The sequence below is a fragment of the Gobius niger genome (assembly GCF_951799975.1).
Source record: "Gobius niger genome assembly, chromosome: 6".
Taxonomy (NCBI): Eukaryota; Metazoa; Chordata; class Actinopteri; order Gobiiformes; family Gobiidae; genus Gobius; species Gobius niger.
Window position 1 is genome coordinate 20,919,781 of NC_136857.1, and position 22,038 is coordinate 20,941,818.

At 42.0% G+C, this 22,038-nt stretch overlaps 1 protein-coding gene across 2 annotated transcripts in view; it reads right to left on the reverse strand.

Moving 5' to 3' along the window:
• The window catches only part of arhgap4b (Rho GTPase activating protein 4b), a 29,075-nt gene extending 8,404 nt beyond the window's left edge, over positions 1-20,671 (reverse strand). The window contains exons 1-13 of one of the 2 annotated variants that reach the window (XM_079557563.1): positions 20,486-20,671; positions 10,897-11,168; positions 6,224-6,395; positions 5,780-5,942; positions 5,045-5,107; positions 4,792-4,965; positions 3,779-3,907; positions 3,464-3,685; positions 3,276-3,377; positions 2,969-3,154; positions 2,781-2,865; positions 1,855-1,882; positions 1,586-1,682 (exon numbers count right to left, since the gene is read on the reverse strand). In XM_079557563.1, the coding sequence (XP_079413689.1) occupies positions 1,586-1,682; positions 1,855-1,882; positions 2,781-2,865; positions 2,969-3,154; positions 3,276-3,377; positions 3,464-3,685; positions 3,779-3,907; positions 4,792-4,965; positions 5,045-5,107; positions 5,780-5,942; positions 6,224-6,395; positions 10,897-10,966 (1,491 nt within the window). In that variant the 5' untranslated portion in view covers positions 10,967-11,168; positions 20,486-20,671. Of the gene's footprint in view, positions 1-529; positions 558-1,585; positions 1,683-1,854; positions 1,883-2,780; positions 2,866-2,968; positions 3,155-3,275; positions 3,378-3,463; positions 3,686-3,778; positions 3,908-4,791; positions 4,966-5,044; positions 5,108-5,779; positions 5,943-6,223; positions 6,396-10,896; positions 11,169-20,485 lie in introns of both variants that reach the window. The other variant, XM_079557564.1, reaches the window with a different exon arrangement.
• Between the last annotated feature and the right edge of the window lie 1,367 nt (positions 20,672-22,038).

Sequence of the window (22,038 nt, forward strand, 5' to 3'; positions counted from 1 at the left end):
TCGGATCCACAATGTTAACCTCTTAACCACCACCATAACCGAGCACATTTTCTCCAGTTCAGCATTATCCAAATCTTAAAGCTTCTTGACCTGAGAGCTTTCTGCATAGGGCAACGACTCATTTGAAAGCTAAGGCCTACAAAACTCATATAAGGTAGGTTTTAAATATGATATGACTGCATGAAGACGGACTATTTGGTTGTTCACAGAAGAATATGGTAATACCAAAATTTGTGGTTCACAAACTGTAGTATGTGTACCTCGGGTGGTGCTTGGTTTTCTTGAGGTACTCAGGTTCATCTGTAATTTTAGACATTATGCATCCAATTTTAGCCCAGATGTGTAATTAAATGCAGTCTGTATTACCTGTCATTTGCTAATTGCAGCCATGGAAATTGCGAATTGCAGCCCTATTAAATAATAAACTAATTCTTACATTTGATTTCACATCTTAGTAGATCAGGCCCGTGAGAAATGAGGATGAAAATGCTTTGCTGCATGCACAAAAGGGGACTTTCGGGTTGGATACCTGTGTCCGGGACATTCTCCTCCTCCTCCTGCACCAAAGCCAAACACAGAGCGGCAGAGACAGATAAGTAGAGAAGGGAGAGTAAGAAAATAAGGGTATCGAGATTAAGCAGCAAAAAGGGAAGGCACAAGGAGAGAGGAGGCAGCAGAGGCCAAAGCGTTAATCCCTTCAGAGAGGGCACGTGAAAAAGGGGCTGAAGAACGGGAGAAGTTGCAGTAAGCTGTTAGCGGCAGCAAACGGAGGAGAGTTCAATACAACCGTAGAGAATCTGAGTCCCAGGTCTATTCTACTGTCTCTGTGTGACAGGAGAGTTACCTCCGTGAGGTTCAGAGAGAAGCGAAGAGCAACTAGTGATGGAGTCATTAGGACACATTTCAGTCTCAACTTACTGTTGCTTATTTACAGCTGGCTCAGCATTCAGCATTTATCCATATGTTATTACATTGAGGTCTGATATTGCACAGGTTCATGTATTTAATTTTCCAGCACACTTAGAGAGAGAGGCTTTATCTCTGTATGTGGCTGTATGTTTTAGGGATTGAAAACAACACAACTATGAGAGCAATGGATGGGCCTGGAACAATTATATAAGGTCTACTTATGTCACTATGAAATTTGAGGGTTTCTTCCTTCCTTTAAAACCCCTTTAAAATTTATTTTTAATGCATTAATATTGTGTAATCTATGTAGAAAAATTGACGTTAATATCAGACAACATGAAAGTCTGAAAACATGAACCCCATGTTGTCAAAGGCCTACAAAGAGGTTTTTGCTGAATGTATCAGGTTTGTGAACTGATGATTCAGGGGTGCTAGCATACGTGTTATAATACTAACCACTAGGCCAGAAGATCAAACCAACAGCACAATTTGACAACAATTAGAAGAGAGCTGCATTATTTGTTGAAAGGTGTTATGAACACTCAGATTTGTGTTGTTTAGTACTAATGTAGTCATATAGTTTTTGCTGTTGAGACTTGCTTTGTGCGCTCCTGACCACATCACCAGCAGAAGCAGAGCAGACACACTCAAGGAGACCCTGTCCGTTTAGTGTTACCTCTATGTAGGAGAGCATGTCTGTGTTGAAGAGTGTGTGGCAGAACAGTGAGACAGGCCTGGACTTCCGAATGCGCACTGACCGAGCACATTGACTTCTGGGAAATATACATACACACACACACACACACATACAGCAAATGTGGGTGAGGCTCTTGAGATTTTTAGGAGGATTTTTTTCATCATGTGTCCCAAACAGATGAGTGAGACCCTCCTCTGCTCTTCCTCTCTCCATGTGTGTCAGATCAATTCTAATATAAAAGTCATTACCTGGAAGGGTCACTGTTGACGGCTTCGGCTGTGGGGCAAAAAAAAAAGAAGATAAGAAAATAAGTCAACGGTCAGAAACACAAGAGACACTCGTGAACTCATTTGCATTTCCTGATAATATTTCCTTAAAGGGAGGGTATGTAAGATTTTTAGAAGAAGTTTCAAGGTAACCCAAGATGTAGTGCCATTTTTAAACCTGCATTTAATGAGCCTTTAAGTAAAAGTTAAGTTGCAGTTAGAATGTCCTGGGTTCAATCCCCGGGTGAGGCCTTCCTGTGTGGAGTTTGCATGTTCTCCCTGTGTCTGCGTAGGTTTCCTCTGGGTACTCCCCTACCACTAAAAACATCACCCTGTGTGAAGTGAATGAAGAACAAATCTCTGACACTATGTGAAAAGCACTGTACAAAAAAGCTTCCATTCTATCCATATAGGACAAAAAAATGGAATTGGAATCAAATGTGCGATGCAAAGAGATCTGGGTCATTTGGCAAGAGATGTGTTTTTCAGCATATGCCTATGTAGAGTAGACTGAAGCCCTTGCGCTGCAAACTGCCACTACAGGCTATAGCTGAAGGGAAAGAACCACCAGCAGCCAAGTGCTGTATATTTCAAAAATTGGTATCTCATGGAAAGACTTTTTGACCATATACTCAGACACTTCTTGTCCCATGTAAGCATCCAAACACTATGATTTAGACATAGCTAAATCACTCATTTTGAGATTAAGGGCAAAAATAAACATACTATACAATTAGTTCCACACGGCATAATATAATCCTCAACTTGAATGAAATGTAAATGCAATGCTTGAATACAATTTTCTAATTATTCACATATCATGGGGCCTAATACTAAATGACTATGTTGGCTAAGCAGCATCCGCAGTGATTCCTTGCACACAAATAGAAAAAACTTGATGGTTGTACCTTTCTGTATGGCATCTTGTAGAATATCATGTTTGGCTTGAAGTTTGGAGGACAGAGAGCTGCTGGTGAGGAACTCCTTCACTTTCTAAAGATGAAAACCGCACACGCAAAAATACAGCAGTAATGTCAATCCAACTCAATGGCTTCAAAGTGGTGAGTGTTTAAATGTACTGTTGTCGCAAACCAACCGTAAAATAGAAGGTCTCCGTCTCCTGCTGATTGGCTCTGCGCTTGGCGAGAGCAAGTTTGGGGGCGGTGCTTGCCCCGGGCGGCTCGTGGGTTTGGCTGCTTGGCACGTCAGGGGCGGAGTTGCCGTCAGTGTCGCCCATATTGTCCAGCAAAGCGGTGAGCGTGGCTTTGAGGGTTTTACTTATCTGGAAAAATAAAGATCACATTTTTGAGAGTTGATAAAAGCCGGGCGCTGGACAATAAAGGATAACATCAACGCAGAGAGGACCTAAAACATTGACATATTTATAATCACATGGTGCTGACCTCTTCTGTTTCCAGGGTAACGGCGGCGAGTCGGGACTGTAGCTGCTGGAAGCGGGTCTCAAGCTCATACCTTACCTGGCTCTCTGCACTGACCTCGCACACCTGGAATCAACAAAGAGGACACCATGTTTTCTGAGGCTTTCACCCCATCACAGCAAAGTGGTAATATTAGTGTGTGATGTTGAGACCTGGTCCCCCTCGTGCGGGTGGTAGTTGAATCTAAAGGGCAGGCAGAAGGCGGTGTCGTGCTGTTGCAGAAGTGCGTCTCGGTCTCCGCTCTGGTCCAGAGATGTAACTGCGGTCTCCAGCTGCTTTAGACCGGACTCCTCAGTCTTAAGAATGCGCCATCTATTGGTCAGGTAGCACTTCATCACTCTCTCCACGGACTGATGGAAACCCAGGTCACAGCACTGAGAAAAACAGCAAGGGAAAGAAAACAACAGCACATTTTAGAGTTTTTATTATTTTAGAAAACAAACTTAAGACGTGTGGTTGTGCCTTACGTCGATGAGGGTGCTGACGTCCTGCAGGTAATACTTGTTCATAGCTGCGTTGGCTGCGGACAGGTTCAGCAGGTAGTCATTGCGAGCCTTAGTGCACTTCAGCTGGGTCTCCTGTACACGGCCGTGCCTCTGTCAAGCACATATTCACACTATTATGCACAAGCCAGAGCAGCATACATACATGCCACATTATTTCTTGATGCAGTATTCTAATTATACTACTAAAATGTTATGATACACAATGGGCATTTTATAAACCTAAACAATCTGTGGTTAAGATTTACTTGTTACTCCTATTGAGTGCTTGGATTACACTTAAAAAAAATGGTATCTATATTGGATGTATTGTCTCAAATTGACCATAATTATGAACATTTTAGTTGTTTTGACTTGTTAAGATTTAGTTGGGCATTTGACCTATATTATTTATTTCAGGTTGATTTATCTGCCAATGGGGTAAGAAATTGGACTACTCCTTCCTACACAGACAAACAGTCAGGCCCAAATCTAGTCTCCTGAATCAGAACTCCTATTGGCAGTTGTTCTTTCTCATTTCATTTACCTTAGAACCGGTCTGAAATGTCATAAGACGAGAGAAGTAAACTTGGTCCGATCAGGAAAAAAGTCTAAATGAGTGAAAGCTGCTCAAAACAAGATCAATATTCTCAATTCAAGTCATTTAAACCCATGCTTGACATTTAATTTTTGTAGTGTAAGCCTGGCTTGACTCTACATTCATCTCTAATTTAGTATTTAAAATAGATTTAGCCATATGCCAAAGCCGTATTTACATCACAATAGCATTTAAAATCTCCTAAGAAAATCATTTTCAGACCAAAGATCAAAAGTAGCAAGACATTTTTTTAACTGTCAATTCTTTTCTGAATGTGCTGTTCTAAAACAGACCACAATGGCACTTCTCAGACAGGTTTGTGCACAGACACAGGAAGTGGCCGACTTTGAGAACAGCTCATGAATTCCTCTGCCGCATTCAGAGCCATCAGCACTGTCACCTTCTCCATTAATCTCTCAATCTTCTTGACGGAGCTCCGCCTCTGCCCCCCTGATTGGCCGATGCCGAGCTCAGCTGCTTTGCCCGTCTGTCTCTCCTCCAATCGCTCAGCTTCTTTGAGCTTCCCCTCAGCAATCAGACAGTCAGTGTGGTACTGGTTGTATGTCTTTAAGGCCTGCAGAAGGAGGATAATGTGACTGTCTCAGCGCCAAAATCATTTCACACTGCTTTCATTATGAGTTCAAGTGACTCACGGTCTGAAGCTCAGTGGTGACCTTTAGCAGCTCATCCTGCATCTGGACTCCGACTTCTTTACTCTGCAAGGCACAAAGGCAGAGAGCGGTTAGGCTGCATCATGTCACACAAAGCTGCTGCAGAAACAATCGCTATGTCCAAGATCACACCAACCCCATTTATTAAAAGGACTCTGCAGTTTCTGTATTCTGTGATGTTCTTTTCAGCAAATGTCTGTTTACACAAGCAGGTGGTGTTTTGTTTTATTTTATTATTTCATTTTCGTCTGTTCCAAAATCATTACACAGAATTACAACGACAGTGCCTTCAATATGTTGTAAAATAGTTCGAATCAGTTTCATGGTCAGAATTACCAAGCAGAATGTCTAACCTATTGTGCATGTTTTGGGTTGACTCAGCAAAATTGAAGCGTTTTTTTTCCCTTTTACTTACTCCCTGTAGTAGTGGCTGATTAAAATTCTTCTCACTTATCAACCGTGACAAAGTACAAGACGTGTGTGACAACCGCTAATTTCAGCAACTAAGTTTGTGTGCTTCATTTCACTTGAAGACACGACGACTGCTGCTGTCGAAGTGGTACAAGACGGATAGAGAAAGGTGTTTTTCAACATTGTTACAGATGTTTAGACCTACAGCAGCTTTTGAGCGCCACCAGGGTTGTTTTTATAGACGGCTCAAAAGATCTGTTTGACCCTTGAGAGAGAAAGAGTTGAACACACAGCCTTGAATGTTACCCTCTTGTGCAGGCGATGTGTGTCCTCAGTGCTGTGGCAGAGTCTCTGTGTCAGAGTGTTACAGCAGGAGTCTCCTAGCGCCCCGTGCTCCCGGCTCATCAAACGTGTCTGAGTGAGGAGAACAGTCCAGACCTGGCACACCGACTGGCCCCACTGCTCCTTCCTACACAGACAAACAGTCAGGCCCAAATCTAGTCTCCTGAATCAGAACTCAACAACTGTAGTGCACTGAAAAATATGGGAATAACAAGCTCAATATGTCTGTAGTCCAGATGTGAATCAGTGTAAATAAAGTAAATACATATCAGACCAATGGGATGGAACAAAACATAAAGAAACTACAGGCCAAGCCATCCAAGTCCAGTTAAATTGAAAAGATCAGAAAATTGAAAAAGCCTGATGATTTTTTAGGAGATAAAATGTGTGTACATGTTTGGCACTCACTTCTTGGTCTTGTGGGTGAACCTCTCTGTGAGTTTGTCCAATGCCCGGGCGTACTCCGACTCGATGTCTCCGCGGCGACGGAGGAACTCTGAGAGGTCTGAGAGCTGCTGCTGCTTCACGTCCACCTGCGAGTCCAGGATCTTCATCTGCTCTCCGAGCTGGGCCCGCAAATCTAAGACAGGGAGACAGGAGAAACAATCATGGTGGTCACGGAATAGAAGAGAAATCGGGAACAAAAAAACTTTAAAGAAGGGCAGAATAATGTAGGCATGAAGGATCCCATAAATCCCATACCACTAAGACAAACCCGCACGCACCTGATGCAACTACTACACTTTTATTCATCTTATGCTACTACACTTTTATTCATCTTATGCAAACTTGGTCGACCATGGGCAAATGATAAGAAGAAACTCTAATACAAAAATGCCATAGTAAAAAAAAAAGATATCTATTCTGAACAAATTTTCACCTCTTTCTCTTCTAGATTCAAATATGGTGCATTTTATTGAGGGCATTTCTGAGTTAAACAGTGTGATTGGTAAACCTGCAAGAAGGAAACGAGACCAGCGAGCAAGCTAGCAGCCGGTCCCATGTGTTCTTTACAGTTGCATGCACACACATTAGTACAGTGGAGCAGACAACATGAGAGCAATTTAGAAGCAACGTGGCGCAGAGTAGAGGATTATGAAATATAGGTCTAAAGGACTATTTATATCCTGATATCTGACATAACCTCTGTGTATATCGAAACATCTGTGTCAGAGCTGTGTGGCTGGCTACTGTGGCTAGCACAAACACTGTTGCTGAGTGCCAGTAGCTACACATCAACAGCATAAACATCACGCCACATTAATTTCAAAAGGTTTGAAATGGAGAATGGTGTTCAAATCAACCTTTACTTTGTCGTCAAAGGCTGGTGGAAAATGTACTAAGATTAAAAAAATAATCATGTCAATAAAACAAGTAAAGTCTTTCTACACCTAAACCTACCTTTAAACCGAACCAACTGTAAGTGCTTGACTGCTTTTGTTCTTTGTGTCTGCGGTTGCTGCTTCTCTCTGATCTTTCCTCTTTTCTGTGAGTCGGTGCGTACACAGCCCGGGGGTGAGTGGATGTGAGGAGACAGCATCACTAATACTGCTATAAATAAATACATCCTTGTAGTACAGTACACGGAGCCAGACATGGCACCACGGCACATGACCTGCACGCTGCTGTCATGGCCAAATGTTATATCAGCACGCTCGATTATCAGACTTTGATCACATAATCATCAGAACAAGAGGGTGAAACTATGCAAAGTATCGCTGTGAAAGAGGCTATTTATGAAGCAACCCACTGAGTGGTCAATTGCCGGGTTGGTCATAGAAGTTTCCCTCTCCCTTACATTGGAGGGCAATAAAGCGTATTTTAGCTTAATTAGTAGTACCAAGTTATACAAATACTTAGGTTTGAATTTAGTGGGAAAGTTAAAGGCACATTGCGTAACACTTTCAATGTTATGCATTCAGAATATGCTCCTAATGACCAGCTAAACATAGAAAATGCTATTTTTCCGTGGGTAAGCAAAGGAATGATTTTGGATGAGGACCTAACCTACTTAAATCTCACATTTGACTTGAGTCAACATCTCTATAGAGCCGAGCTGGAGACCAGCGTGCCGTGTTTACATGCATGTCCCATGTGTGTGCCTTAACATGCACTCTCCTGACTAAATAAGCAATTAAATAAATAAACAACAAGATAAAAATATAGTTCAAATATAGTTAAATAAACATGAAAATACAGCGTGCGCTTTCATCAAATGCCTGTGAATGCTATACATGTGAATGCAGGATAAGGGACTTTGTTTATCTGCCTGTAAATGTAGCCCATCTTTCTGTTCTGTCGGTTTGGTGCCAAACAACATAATAACACAGTAGCACTTGTGCATTAATGGGACCTGATCTTTATTGCTCTCAGGACGCCATCACAGAATGCCTTTAGCAACAAAGAAAGAGTATAAGGGCTTGTTTGTGTTCAGTACAGTCAATGTATTGCACAAACGCTACTGAAACATGCAGCACATGACACCGTTTTAAAATGAACTTGTCACTATTTAATACAACTTATTACAATGATCTTACTGTACTGCAGTGACTCTTGTGAGCTGTGATGGTGAAACAAAACAAAATTCCTCTGAGGTGGACAATAAAGTTAAATGTTTGTTAAGGTCTTTATACTCTCATTATATCAGCGGGAAGAAACTTGGTTAACCAGCTTATTTTTATTGAAAATTAAAATGTTAATATACAACAGGGGTCGGCAAGTTTGTTTGGTGAAGGGCCGATTTCCTTCATTGCAAGAAAGCCAAGGACCGAAACTAACAATTGTAGCCCAAAGTAAAGCTACTTTTTTTTCAAATATAAGTTTTGCAAATCATATATGACCTAATGGGGTGTTTTGCCGGGAAATGTGAAAATATTGACAGTATTTTCCACATTTTAGAGTACTTTATCACATATTTGGTCTCTAATTTATGAATAAATGTTCTCTCAAAATCCTCTCGGGGGCCAAAGGTTTTATGCTGGAGGGCCGAATTTGGCCCCCGGGCCTGACGTTGCCTACCTCTGATATACAATATGGTGTACGTGGGACCATTACATAGATATGGCAGATAGATGTATAGTAGCAGATAGATGTAGCAGATGATACAAATTTGCATAAATATGAGCAGAAACTATGGCTACATTTACATGCAAACCATAAATGAACATGATCTGACTTCTGGAGTTCTTCGATTATTAAAGTGACATGTAAACAGCAGACTAAGCACAAGAGAGTTGCTATCATTGTCACAATAAGCTTCACCTGGTTCTGCAGGTGAATATCAAAATCAATCACTAAACTCCATCCATCCATCCATTTTCTTCCGCTTTATCCGGGGCCGGGTCGCGGGGGCAGCAGTCTCAGCAGAGATGCCCAAACTTCCCGGTCCACACACACCTCATCCAGCTATTCTGGGGGGACCCCGAGGCGACACCAGGCCAGCTCGGAGACATAGTCCCACCACCGTGTCCTGGGTCTTACACGAGGCCTTGTCCCACTAGGACATGCCTGGAACACCTCCCACGGGAGGCGACCAGGAGGCATCCGGAACAGATGCCCGAGCCACCTCAGCTGCTCCTTTGGACGTGAAGGAGCAGCGACTCTACTCCGAGCTCCTCCCGGGTAACTGAGCTCCTCACCCGATCTCGGAGGGTGCGCCCAGCCACCCTGCGAAGGAAACTCATTTCGGCCGCTTGTATTCGCGATCTTGTCCTTTCGGTCCTGACCCAAATCTCATGACCATAGGGATTCGCGATCTTGTCTTTTCGGTCATGACCCAAATCTCATGACCATAGGTGAGGGTGGGAACGTAGATCGATCGGTAAATCGAGAGCTTTGCCCCCGACTCAGCTCCCTCTTCACCACGACAGACCGATACAGCGACCGCATCACTGCTGACGCCGCACCGATCCGTCTATCGATCTCACGCTCCATCCGTCCCTCACTATCACTAAACTCATGACGAATATATTATACAGGGCCAATGAACAGCATGTGTCTGAACCAAGCAGCAGATGAGGAGTGTGTTCACATTCATTTTTATAACTCAAATGCAACAATGGCACTATTATGAGGACAAGGAATAAGCCTTTTTCATGTAGTCAACTACAATCTGTGTCAGCCACATGTGCAGTAAAAGGTATAACACAATGTCGCTACTTCATAAAATCCATTCACGCTTTCAAATAAAAGACTTCTCTTGTCGCTGCTTAAGGCGCTTCCTCCTCTTCCCTCTCCACTCCGTTCATCGTAGACTTTGGGTGACAAAGTGGAGGATTCTCTCCTCTGATTGGTCGAAGAGCAGTGTTCTTATCTAAGATGGGAACTAAACCTGGTCCAGAGCAGGCTATGCGCTAAGGGCATGTTTCCATTGAGACCTCCCCTGCTAGAAAGGGATCCAGCGTTTTAGTACGGCAAAGTCAGGGTTACCCCTGAACTTAACCAACTAACCCTCTAATCCAGCTTCATAGTATACCCCTCTGATTGAAGTGGATACAAACACATCAGGTCTGATTATTGGGTTGTCTGATTATTTCAGTTATCTCATTTTTCAGACTATGCAAACCTACAGTATAGCCACCGTCTATGATTGGCTAACTGCGGAAACAGTACCCAGAGTGCCCAGAGTCATCTGTGCTGTCATGCATGCAGGTGGTGCAGTGGGTTCACAGTGGGACACATTTAAATTGTATAAAGTTGCAACAATTTTACTATTTTAAGATTTAAAAAGTTTTGCAAAGTTATGAAATCAGAAAAAGTTATTTTCATCTTTTGACAGAATTTCAAGAGACAATGTTTTGATGCCACTTTTGGACACCTAAATGAGAAAATATTTTCACTCGAGTCATTTGTGTAGACAGAGAAGACGTTGAACTTTGTGCCAGTTTTGTTTCTTGTGGATACGTCCAGGATTTACAGAGATATTAACCATAAGCCAAGAAATAACATCTGCATTTTCTCGGTTACCCATAGTTACCCCCACATAATTCTGTGCGGCCCACCATTGTTCAGAATAATGTGGTGCCACGTGAACGCAACCAATACTTTCTGAACCTACTACGCTCAGAACATCAGGTACCCACCTTTCATCTGGGACTCGTACTCTGCCAGACTGCCCTTCTCCCTCCTCAGTTTGCCGTGTGATGTCATCATGTTTGACCCCTGGACCCTGGCTCGTCACCGCCCACACTGATCCCCTCTCTAGGCCTGTGACCTCTGACCTGGGCGATTCGTCTTCCGTGTAACCTCGAGACCTCTACAGCCTCACGCAGCTCCAGCGACCGCTCCGTGATGCGATACCAGCGCGTGTGCAGTGTCCATGAGGTCGTCTGGGCAGATCCATAGGTGAAGCAACCTGCGCAGAAGGACAAGAAAAGATAAGGCATATTCAATATCGATAACATGCTTTGTAGAAGATCAGATTTCTACGCTCTCACTTTCATTGTAGCGGTTAATTATGAAAAATAAGTTCATTGCAGCTACAAAACAAATGATAATACAAAAATTCACATGAACTGCAAAAGGCATTATCCTATATCCTAATGCATCTGTTAATGAACACAGTGAGGCTCATTCTTCGCGCTTTAAAACGTCTGCAGACCCTGAAGAAGACAGCAGGGCCAAAGGACAGCCAGATTTATGTAGTGTCATATGAGAACATAAGAGAGAGCGAGACAAATGAGGTCAGGCCAGTCAGGAGGAGACAGTGACACCAGAGGAGATTGGACATAAAGGACAGCGTGCAGTGGACAGGAAGAGTCCATAGTGATGGGTGCTGGCAGGGGGAGGGGGTAACTGCAGTAATGAAGGTCATGCAGAGGCTCGAGGTCAGACCCCAACATATCAATATAAAACATGATGAGGCTTCCTTTTGCATTCATTCATATCACTGATACAGATAGAATAATTGAAATGTAAGCTGGATGTCCGCATGGGGTGCTGTCTAGCTAAGTAAAGTAAGTGCTTTATGTGTCATTGTACAAGTGTACTGTACAACCAAATTGTGTTCAGGTGTTGGGTTAGTCCAGAGCCACGCCGCCACTGTGGGCCAACCTGACCAGCATGTAGAGGTAGGGAAAACCATAGCACCTGAGCCTGGTTGGTAATTGGATGGGAGACTGCTGGGGAACACCAGAAAACATTATTATTATTATCCATGTGGACTGACTCCGGTTTAATATTGTAACTGTTCATAAAGTTGTATCTGTCTGTGTGTTCATAGAGGACTGAACTGAACTACAGAACTATTTCACGCTTTTCATCAGCAGAAAGACCCTTTTTCTTTCCCATATTGCTTGAAAATGATGATCTGCATAATAAAGTGGAACATCCTTTTTCAGTAGTTTATCCCTTAACTGGGCTTAACCTGAAAACTAATCATCCCAGGTCTCTGAGATTAATGTCAGTGATTCATAGAGCCCCGAGACACGATACCATCCATGAGTTTCATTATTATTGTTTTTGTTTTTTTTTACCTTTTTTGACACAAAAATCTAATTTGCATAATAATTTGGAACGCAGTGTATTTGTGCATGTTCGTTGTAAAAGAAATTGTCTAACGTTGACGCAATGAGCTCAGCATGATTTAAAGCAGTAGTAAGTAACTTTTTTAACTTAATAAATCCTTTCCGTAGTCCCTCTGGGGGTAATACAAGTGTTAATGGGATGATTGGGGGGTCTTTCATCTCCCCCTGGTGTCTCTTGCCAGAAAATCACACTTGCAGCTTTCCGACCCGGAAGCCCCAATACAGACTAATGGAATCACAGCAACAGGCTAACGGGTAAAGCTAACTGCGGGATAGCGCCACATAAATAGTATTTGCAGCCAAGTTTGAGTGAAAAAAAATTACATCAAATGTGTGATGCACAAATCCCCTCTCTCTCTTTCTCTTTTCTGTCAGCGTAGTATTTACTCTCACGGACAATTAATGAGTAAAACGATGTAACAGGCTACGGCACCAGGAGTGGCGCTCATGGCCTCTAGGGGCATGAGTTACTTAGTACTGCTTTAAAATATTTAATTAAATGTGTGAAATGAAAAGTGGACTGACTACTTTCTGGTGGCGACTGACAATAAAAATGCAAGTGGCAGCAAAACTAGTCAGTTGCGGTTTTACCAAACTGTTATCTCTGCAGAGATACATAACTCGCATAGAGTGTGCAAATATATGCAAGCTTCCCCTCAGAGTAATTTGCTCGATCTTGGCAATGGCAAAAGTAAGAAAAAAAACAGGAAGTATAACGTCAGTGTGGTATGCATCATTTCTCAACCATGTGCATTATAAAAAGATCAAGGGAAAGTAAATAGTAACACTTCAGTCAAAGAGATTTTCAGATGCAAAGAATCAATCATCTCGTCCTTTGGTCAGATTTCTTAATTTTGTGTGCTTTAATAAGCATTACAACACAGGTAGTTAATATTATATGGATAAATCATTATTATTACTATTATTATTGTTATTGTAGAAAGATATTTCATTATGTAAATTTTTAACAGTCCTTGGGTACATCTAAGTGGCAATGCAGATTAACATCAATCAAAGTCCATCACAGTTTTAGCCTCATCTTATCTCGCCGTTCATCTTCAGCCTTGAACACAAACTCAGACTTAAACAACAACCCACATCCGGTGACAGTTTCTCAACCAACACTGAGCAACAAGTGCCTACCTGCAACTTTTGGATCAGTTTCCCATACACTGAGTTTCCGTGGGCCCACAAGGGCAGAAAAATGCACAACTTCACAATTCAGAGTTACAACAGGTTAAGTCCAAATACAGTCCCACATTTATACAAGGTCTATTCAACTCCTAGCCCAAAGTTGTATTTGTTGGAACTCCATGTGCCTCAAAATGAACTGAAATAAGATGAATTCAAGTTTTAAGTACATATTATAATAGTACAATTTAACAATGTGCTACAGACAGTGGATTCAATTCACATTTGGAAGAAGATGGAAATATGAACTGATAAACAAAATATAACAATGACTCTCATTCCTACAGGGTTAGCTTACTAACTACTTAGATAATGTATCAGTAGCTATGGAAGGATACTGTGTGTACTGCCTAAATAATCCATTTTCCATTTCAGTTTATATCCTGCAAAATGAAGCACAAGTGAAACTGCTCCTAGATTAGCCCGGTTTCAATTCCCTTATGTAACCAGTGTGATCCAGAAATACAGCAAATGAAGAAGTACAGAGAACCAACTGAAAGATTTAATGACGGACCTAAAGGGCCCAGAGACCTTGCCGGCTCCAGAGGCCCTCATCAGCCTATGACCTTAATCTGAGAAGAACAAAGCCAGTGTAAATGATCTGAGGAGCAGCCGAGGAGCGGAGGAATTCACAGAAAGAATCGGTGAGAGAGGGACATAGAGGATCCAGGGAGGACAGAGGGGATTGTACTTACATCAAGGTCACGCAGGGGCAAAAGTAAATGGTCAGAAAAAAACACTCACTCAGACATTCCCCATGGATTCGACAACAGTATGCTCCAACCACTAAGCCAACGTGTAAGTGTTATCCTGTGTTGTATGTGTGTTTGGGGTTCTGTTTTAGTTTCTTATACATACAAAATAATACATCTATAATGTTGGCAAAAGTAATATTGAATAATGTCTGTATGAAAATCGCTGAGGAGTAATCAAATGCATCAGATGAAGTCATACATTCTTATCATTCCATATTATTCTGATATCAAAGCCCCTACTGTACAGTGCTATAAAAGCCAAAGGGGAATCAGGCCTTCCAGAGAATACAAGCCGTACATTGTGTTTGTTGATGAGATGGGGATTTCCTAGCACCGCTCAAAGCCACAGAGAGCCAGCCCGACCCCCTTACTGTCAACATCATGTTGTGTGCCTGGTGGACGCTCACATTCTGTCCGGGCCACAGCTGTTTCCGATGCATCGAGCGCCATCTCAGGAGGACACTGCAGAAAATTATACATGACTTGAGAATGAGTTCACTTCCTCCAAACTTTCTGGCAAACCTTGCATTTTGCATCAGATTCACTCACTGGAACAAAGTGGTGCAAAGTGAACAAAAAGATGAACAAAAGTCAGGGAGAATAATGCAGGAAATTAACATCATGGTGGCATCTGTTTATAGACAAGCGACATTTTAACATGCTGTCTATGGCCAACAAATACACAGGGTATCAGTAGGATGTAAAATTAGAAAATTAGATTTTATTGCAAAAAGTGTTTTCTGAGAGGGAAAAAAGGCATAACTTACCAAAACAAAAATCTACCAGCACTTGGCGAAGACCAACACTGCCCATAACGAAACTGAATGATACATTTTTGATTGTTGATGTACCAAGTTCAGACATAAATGCCATACTAGCCTTTGTATTTGTGTTTATCCAAAGCAATAATTGTACTTAAAGCCACACCGTGTAGAATTTCACCCATTAAATAAAATTGAAATACAAGCATCTATTTTATGACAGATATTATCATCATTGAAAAATACCTCAACAAACATTGATGAGGCTCATCCCTCCAAAGATATGACTGTAAACTTTACCAGGAGTGGGTACGTCTCCAGCTCGTCTCCATGGAGATGTGACTAAAGGCAGTAGAATTTGAGATTTAAATAGGTAAGTTTATCATCCAAATCCATTTGTTTATTACACACTGCAGTAATAGCATTTTCTGTGTTGAGCTGGTCATTAGGAGCATGTTTTGTTTTGCGGGCAACAGCATAGTCCAAAATGTTACGCAGTGTGCCTTTAAGTTAATCTTCGAGATGGTATAAAATTGCTGTCATGTATTCATTAACAGGGCTATTTTAAATGCATGGTCATAATACACCCTTCGACAATGAATGGGAATTACTGGTAACATTTGGATGCAGACAGTTGCATAATATAGTATAGTTATAAAAAATATCCATGGCAATAATTCCAGTCTCCTCCTTGTAGTAAACCTTCTGACTTGAGTGTGGGAGTAAAAAACTCTTTGTGAACGATGCAGCAGCAGAAGAAGGCGGTTAAATATGTAACACAAATCCAAAAAGCATCAGAGAGCTTTCATCTGTATGTGCGGGGAGTGGTGTGTCGAGGAGGTGTAGCCCTGACATGAAATGTAATGGAATTAGCCCATTAAATCAGCAGCAGACAGCAGAGGTTCAGTGGGCTTAGCCAGCGTCCTGTGCAGGTGATTAAAGCGTGCTGGAATTAATGTGAACCAACAGCTGCTGTCAACTAGTTTTCGTTTGGGGGGAAATGACTTACAACAGGGTCTGCAGGATTAACCACTAATCAATCATTGGATGAGTTAAAATTGGATAATCACTAAGGCATATACAGTATTTTGATCAGACTCCAGTGAGTCCTCTGCAAATACCCAAGTATTACGTCTCCTCTGGTCAGAGCTAAACATATGTCGTACCGGTGGGATCTACCACATAAACAGTCCTCACCATAAACACTAGAGCACCACAGGGGTGGGTGCTCAGCTCTTTTCTTTATACACCTTACACAAATATCAGTTACTCGCCATACGTCAGATACCTCAAATACTCACACGACACCGCCATTCTTGCTCTACTCAAAGACAATAACGCAAATAATACCAAAATGTTATACATTTCACCAAATGGTGTGAAGACAATCTCCCGCACCTCAATGTCACAAAGGAACTCATATTCTACTCCACTTCACCGCAACAACCCATTGCCATTAAGCCAAAGAGTAGAAACAGTGGACAAGTTTAAATATCTTGGACTAACAAAACACAAAACACTCACATTGGATCAGCACATGACACACATTCAGAAAAGATGCCAACAACCAGAAAGCTCCAAACTGTTATGATGTGCAGTTCCATCTGTATTTTCAATCTGTTGTCAAAAACCAGACTAAACTCACCAAGTTAACAATCAGATTTCTTAACAGGCCCCGCTGAGTGTACTCTCTTGTCTTCAGTGATGCTGTTTTGTTTTGGGGGGGTCCACTCAGACCTGGGTATTCCAATCTAATCGGCTGACAAGGCAGGCAAAGCAAAGCTCATTTCATTAAGATAAGGTCTGCAGAACGACTGATGGTTCTGTGCAAAGCCTGTTTCTGCAACAAGTCGAGCTGTGATGAGATTTAGGCCGATGAGAGATTAGCTATGCAAACGAGGCAAATCCAAATTCAGACAAAAGTTTCCTCCGAGCAACATCCGTGAGGAGTCTCGCACATCCTTTTAGCAGCAGCAGCAGCAGCAGCAGCAGCACGAGAAGCCTTATCTGATGGAGTAAGCTTCTACAGAGAATTATCCACAAAAAGAAATGTCTTAGCGCTGACAAACCTTCAGCTTGGTACTCTTGTTTACATGTAGTCACAATGTCGAAATGAAAACCTGTTATTTGTATTTTCATTCAACAAAATTGGTTATTGTTCTATAAAGGTAATAAACAATCTATGAACGTGTGATGAAACTGACATTGGAGGTGGAGTAAGTCTATAAAGTGCAGCAATGTAGTTTAGTAGGTTTGAACTGGTCACCTGATGCACAGTACCTGTGATCAGAGGAAACGTAGAGGAGTGTTACTCTCTCTCCTAGCACAGTGGCGTTTTTTGCCTTTACATCTTTGCCCTATCTTTGTAAGGTTCAGTGGATTCTTTATTGCAGAAAGTCCACTGAAAGTCCACTTTTTAAAGTAAACAAACAGCTAGCTGAGCGGCATTTAAGACCTACAAATCCACAGATTTCTTCCTCTGAAACACTGAACACCCCCACACCTGCAGCCCAGTGGAGGTGTCACAAGAGGCGCATTGAGTTGAGTATTAAAAAAGTTGCCTTGCTAGGAAACAAGGAGCTATCCGGGCAAGACTCGCTGCTAAGCCACACAACTTCAATCCCAATTGTTGTTCTGGCTAAGGTGGAATTTCCCAGGTGACCCTCAGGTGAAGAATGGCCAAGGGAGAAGGAGGAGGACAAAGATGAAGATGAGAAAGAGCGAGAGGAGGCAGTACGCGGCGGGAGCTGCGCAGAAGGAGGAGCTGACCAGAACTGACCAGGATACCACGCTCTGAAACAGGGATAAACCCAGGAGGTGGTGCATTGTTTCAGGGGAACACTGAACGCAGCCAGCCAGGTTTACTCCAGGTGCTCCGGTTAACCCTACCTCCAAAACCATACTGGCACTTACTTACTGTACTTTCTTCTCAAATTGTGGCACATGTACATCTGCTGGTATGTTGGCTGCTTCTGCTGGCACTCAGTGTTCTCTTGTTTAATTATATCATTTCTTCATGTTTTTTGTTGACCTATCGACCTGCTTTAATCCTACTTCATTCTTTGATTAGCCCCGAAACTGTCCTGTTGTTGACCTCATTTAGATTTGGTGATACTTGAAAAAACAAGTATTTCCTTAGGTGGCACTTTGAGAACTGTAAGGGCAAGACATGGTGGGCATCAGTCACAATCTTGTACAGGTATTAGTGAAGCGCAATTGCTTTGAAAGATGTTGATAAGATTTGAGATTGTACAAGTAGTTCTACTCTACCATGCCCCTCGCTCTAAATACCTCGCTCTTTAACTTCTCTCTCTCTCTCTTTAAAGAGCGAGGTATTTCTTGTGCGCCTTCACATTTTAGCAGATTGTGTACCTCAAACACATAAACCGAGATTTGTAGGCAGGAGAAGCATGTAGTGAAAATGTGAATTGAAAGCAGTCTGACAGTTGAGTGAGAGAACAGACCACATCCGCTCTGCTCGCAGAGCACCTTCAGACTGGCATTCGACACTCATTCAGTCTCCTGTCTGTGCTATGATTCTAAACATTCACACCATTTCCAAAAGCTGTATTCCTGTTGATGAGTTGCTAAACGTGTCGTGACGTTCCTGACATTTGGAACAGTAAAAGCACTGCTATAGACTCTTGACTAATCGACTGTTATAGAGGTACACCAATTATTTTATCAACTGCTCATTGGGCCAGGAAAAAAAAATAACTGCCTCGCTGACTAAAACTCTGAAATGCTAATATAATTAATATTACTAATAGTTCAATACACTTACTTTATACTATTTGTGTTTGAAACGCTAATAGTATTATTATTATTAACAATATATTTACTTTACAAATTCGGTTTCAAAATACATGTACAGATGCCATTAACTGGCTATTGTCCAGTGTTAACCCAAGATAGAACTTTGTCTTAACTCATCCCAAGGAAATGCATTGCAATATTTCCTTGATAATCATGAAGTAATACAAAAAGGGCTTCTTCAAAAACATTTCTTCTTCTCACCATGCAGCAAAACGACACACAGACAGCCGAGAGAAGAATGTCTCCATCTTGGCTCTGTAGTTAGTGTGCATCCAAAAAAGGGCTACTATTTTTCACATCACTGCATAACATGGACACATGGTGTTCTAAACAGCACGTAACATTTTGAGCCGAGCTTATTTCTGGACAAACTTTCCTCAACAACACTGTGTTTTAGTGTCAGGCTTCTCACTATGTCGTCATCGTAAATGACAAGTGCTTTTCATTTGGTGAATAATGTACACTGAATGCATTCGGGCGCACTCCCCATCAATGACAAGCAACACTGAGGTAGTTTAGCTTTCTGAAAAAGAAACAAGAAACAAAAACTGGTTGGTATAGGCCTGGTATTTTAAACTGAGCAAAAGATGAGCGTTGTAACCAGAAAGACTTGATAGATCACACCTTATCAAACAGAAATGGATTTATATTGATGTTTCCATTTTACTCACACACACATGTATTCAGGGCAGTGTAAAGGTTTTTCTGACAACTCTATACGGAGTAATCCAACACTCTTAAAGGCACACCGCTTAAGGTTTTAAATTAGACTGTTGCTAACAATAGAAAACATGCTCCTAATGACCAGCTATACACAGAAAATGATATTTTTGCAGTGGGTACTAAAAGTTTGGATTTGGATGAGGACCTAACCTATTTAAATCTCATATCTGGCTGCTTTTAGTCAACATCTCCATGGAGACGAGCAAGAGACGTCCCTGCTCCCAGTAAAAAGTTAAAAATCAGGTCTGAGGAAAGGTGTTTGTTTAGTCATTTTTATGCAATAAAACATCTGTGATAAAGATAAATGCTTGTATTTTATTCTATTTATTAAATGTGTTCAGTGACAAAAATCTCTTTCATGTTTTGATGCTTTACTCTTTTGTAAGCATACTGTATACATCTGTGCAAGAGCCACTTAAGGACAGTTCTCTTCTCAACTAATTCTGTACCACTCAGCAGATATGCATTTCAATGACCTGCTTATCGAATCCCAATGCTTGATATAAAATCGGCTGTCAATAAATTTTAACGCTGCGGGGAATCTCAGAGGACAATCAAGCAGAGACTCTTAAGAGACTTGATTTATATCCACGAATGGCCATAATAAATCACTTGTGTGGTCAAGAAGCGAGTGGTGGTGGAGGTGTCCCACACAATGGCCACATAAACACTCCAGCCCCGTGAGCCTGACTGAAAATGGTGCACACATATTACATAATTGATACCTCTTCAGTGAATCTGCAGCCCACCATCTATGTGTACACTTCGAGAAGCAGCAGCGGGGGGGATGTCAACGTAAGGTTACGCACGCACCATCCCCAAAACTCCTGACCTTTGCGAGGTTTACATGCACTTGTGTATGTAAACAAAAGCCATGACAGCAGTGCACACATCACTTACTTGTGCTCCTTCCGTCGTATCTCTCTTATCTCCTCTCTTCCTCCGCTCTCATCCCTCCGTCTCCCTGAAGCGCACGAGACAGAACGCTGTTTGAATGTGACAGATTTCTCTTACACACGCACGCTCTCATCAAAAACAGCCCTCCCCTCTCGCTGGCTCCCTTTTCTTCCTTCCCTCCTAAAGCCTCTCTCTCCCCCTGTCCTAGCAGCTCGCGCCACTGAAGCCCCGCCCCTCGCTCCATCCTCTCCTCCGGGCGCCTATAAATACGGCTGCTGCTATGAATATACCGTCTTTTCCTTCTGCTCCTCCATCCATCCGCTGATCCCCCCCCGCCTCCCTCCCTCCATCCCTCCTCTCTCCATCCCTCTCTCTCTAGCTCCAAATGTTTTTTCTGATGACCTTGTGTTATTCGCCCTAACAACATAGTCACATGACAGCATCCTGCCATTGCAAGGTGCAGACTGAGAGAACAAGGCACACTGGCATACGCTTACTCAATAGCGTTACCCACGTTTCGGGCCACAAACATCGCAGTTTCGTCTCTTGCGTTTCCTGTCTGTTGCTGCCGGATGTGGTGCAGCTTTTCATCTCGACAGCTGAGAAACAAGACAATTTCTGTCTAAATGCACCTGCTATGTGAGAAAAATCTGCTTGGATTTGGTTCACTTTATTGCACATCAATCATTGTTTTCTTTTCTGATGACAGATGACACAATATGCTGCATATACAAATGATAGAACGAGCAGCCTTGGATTTGAATGAACCTACATCTTACAGATCTACCTGCAGAAGTCAAAGAGTATTACATGCTTTAAGATGGGGAATATACACCTCTAGTTTTATGTGTCTGGTCTTCCTCAAAGCCCACAGAATTGTCAGGGAATGAGGTTAGAAACATCTGGTGCAGCCACGATATGTGCACCCAGGGTACATTTAAACAGAACCATGTCTTGAGCTGCGGGCTTTAGTAAGTCACGGACATAATTAATCCTCAGATTGCACCAGTGCTGCGCCTGATTTCAGTAGAAAAAGAGAAAGATGATGACTGAAACCTAAATGGAAAGACATCTTTGACAAACAGGGCAACATTGCTGCTCCTTATGTGCCCTGGTGCTGTGAACACACACACACGACAAAATGTGATCACGGCAATCATTGTGATCATGTTGTATGTTTCATCCAATATAATAGATCCATGGTTTCATCGCATTTATTTTCGGCTTTTAGTGAAAGACACCAAAGATAATAAAATGGCTTACTGCAGAAAGCTCTGTTCCAACTCATTGTTAGATTAGACCAGGGGTTTCCAACCTTTTTTTTTTTACCCTGCAAGCAACTTTTACGCAACAAAAACGTTGGTTTTAGGAGGTTACCCAGGAGATGCCTTGAGTTTTGTCTTTATATACTGTATATACCAATAATATTCTCAAATGTTTCTAAATGTGATATCTAAAATTTGTAAACATGTACAAATGCTTGAGAGATACTGGTTGGATATCCCTGGATTAGACAGAGAACCCATGTCATTCTATGATCGTTTTCACACTTGTTG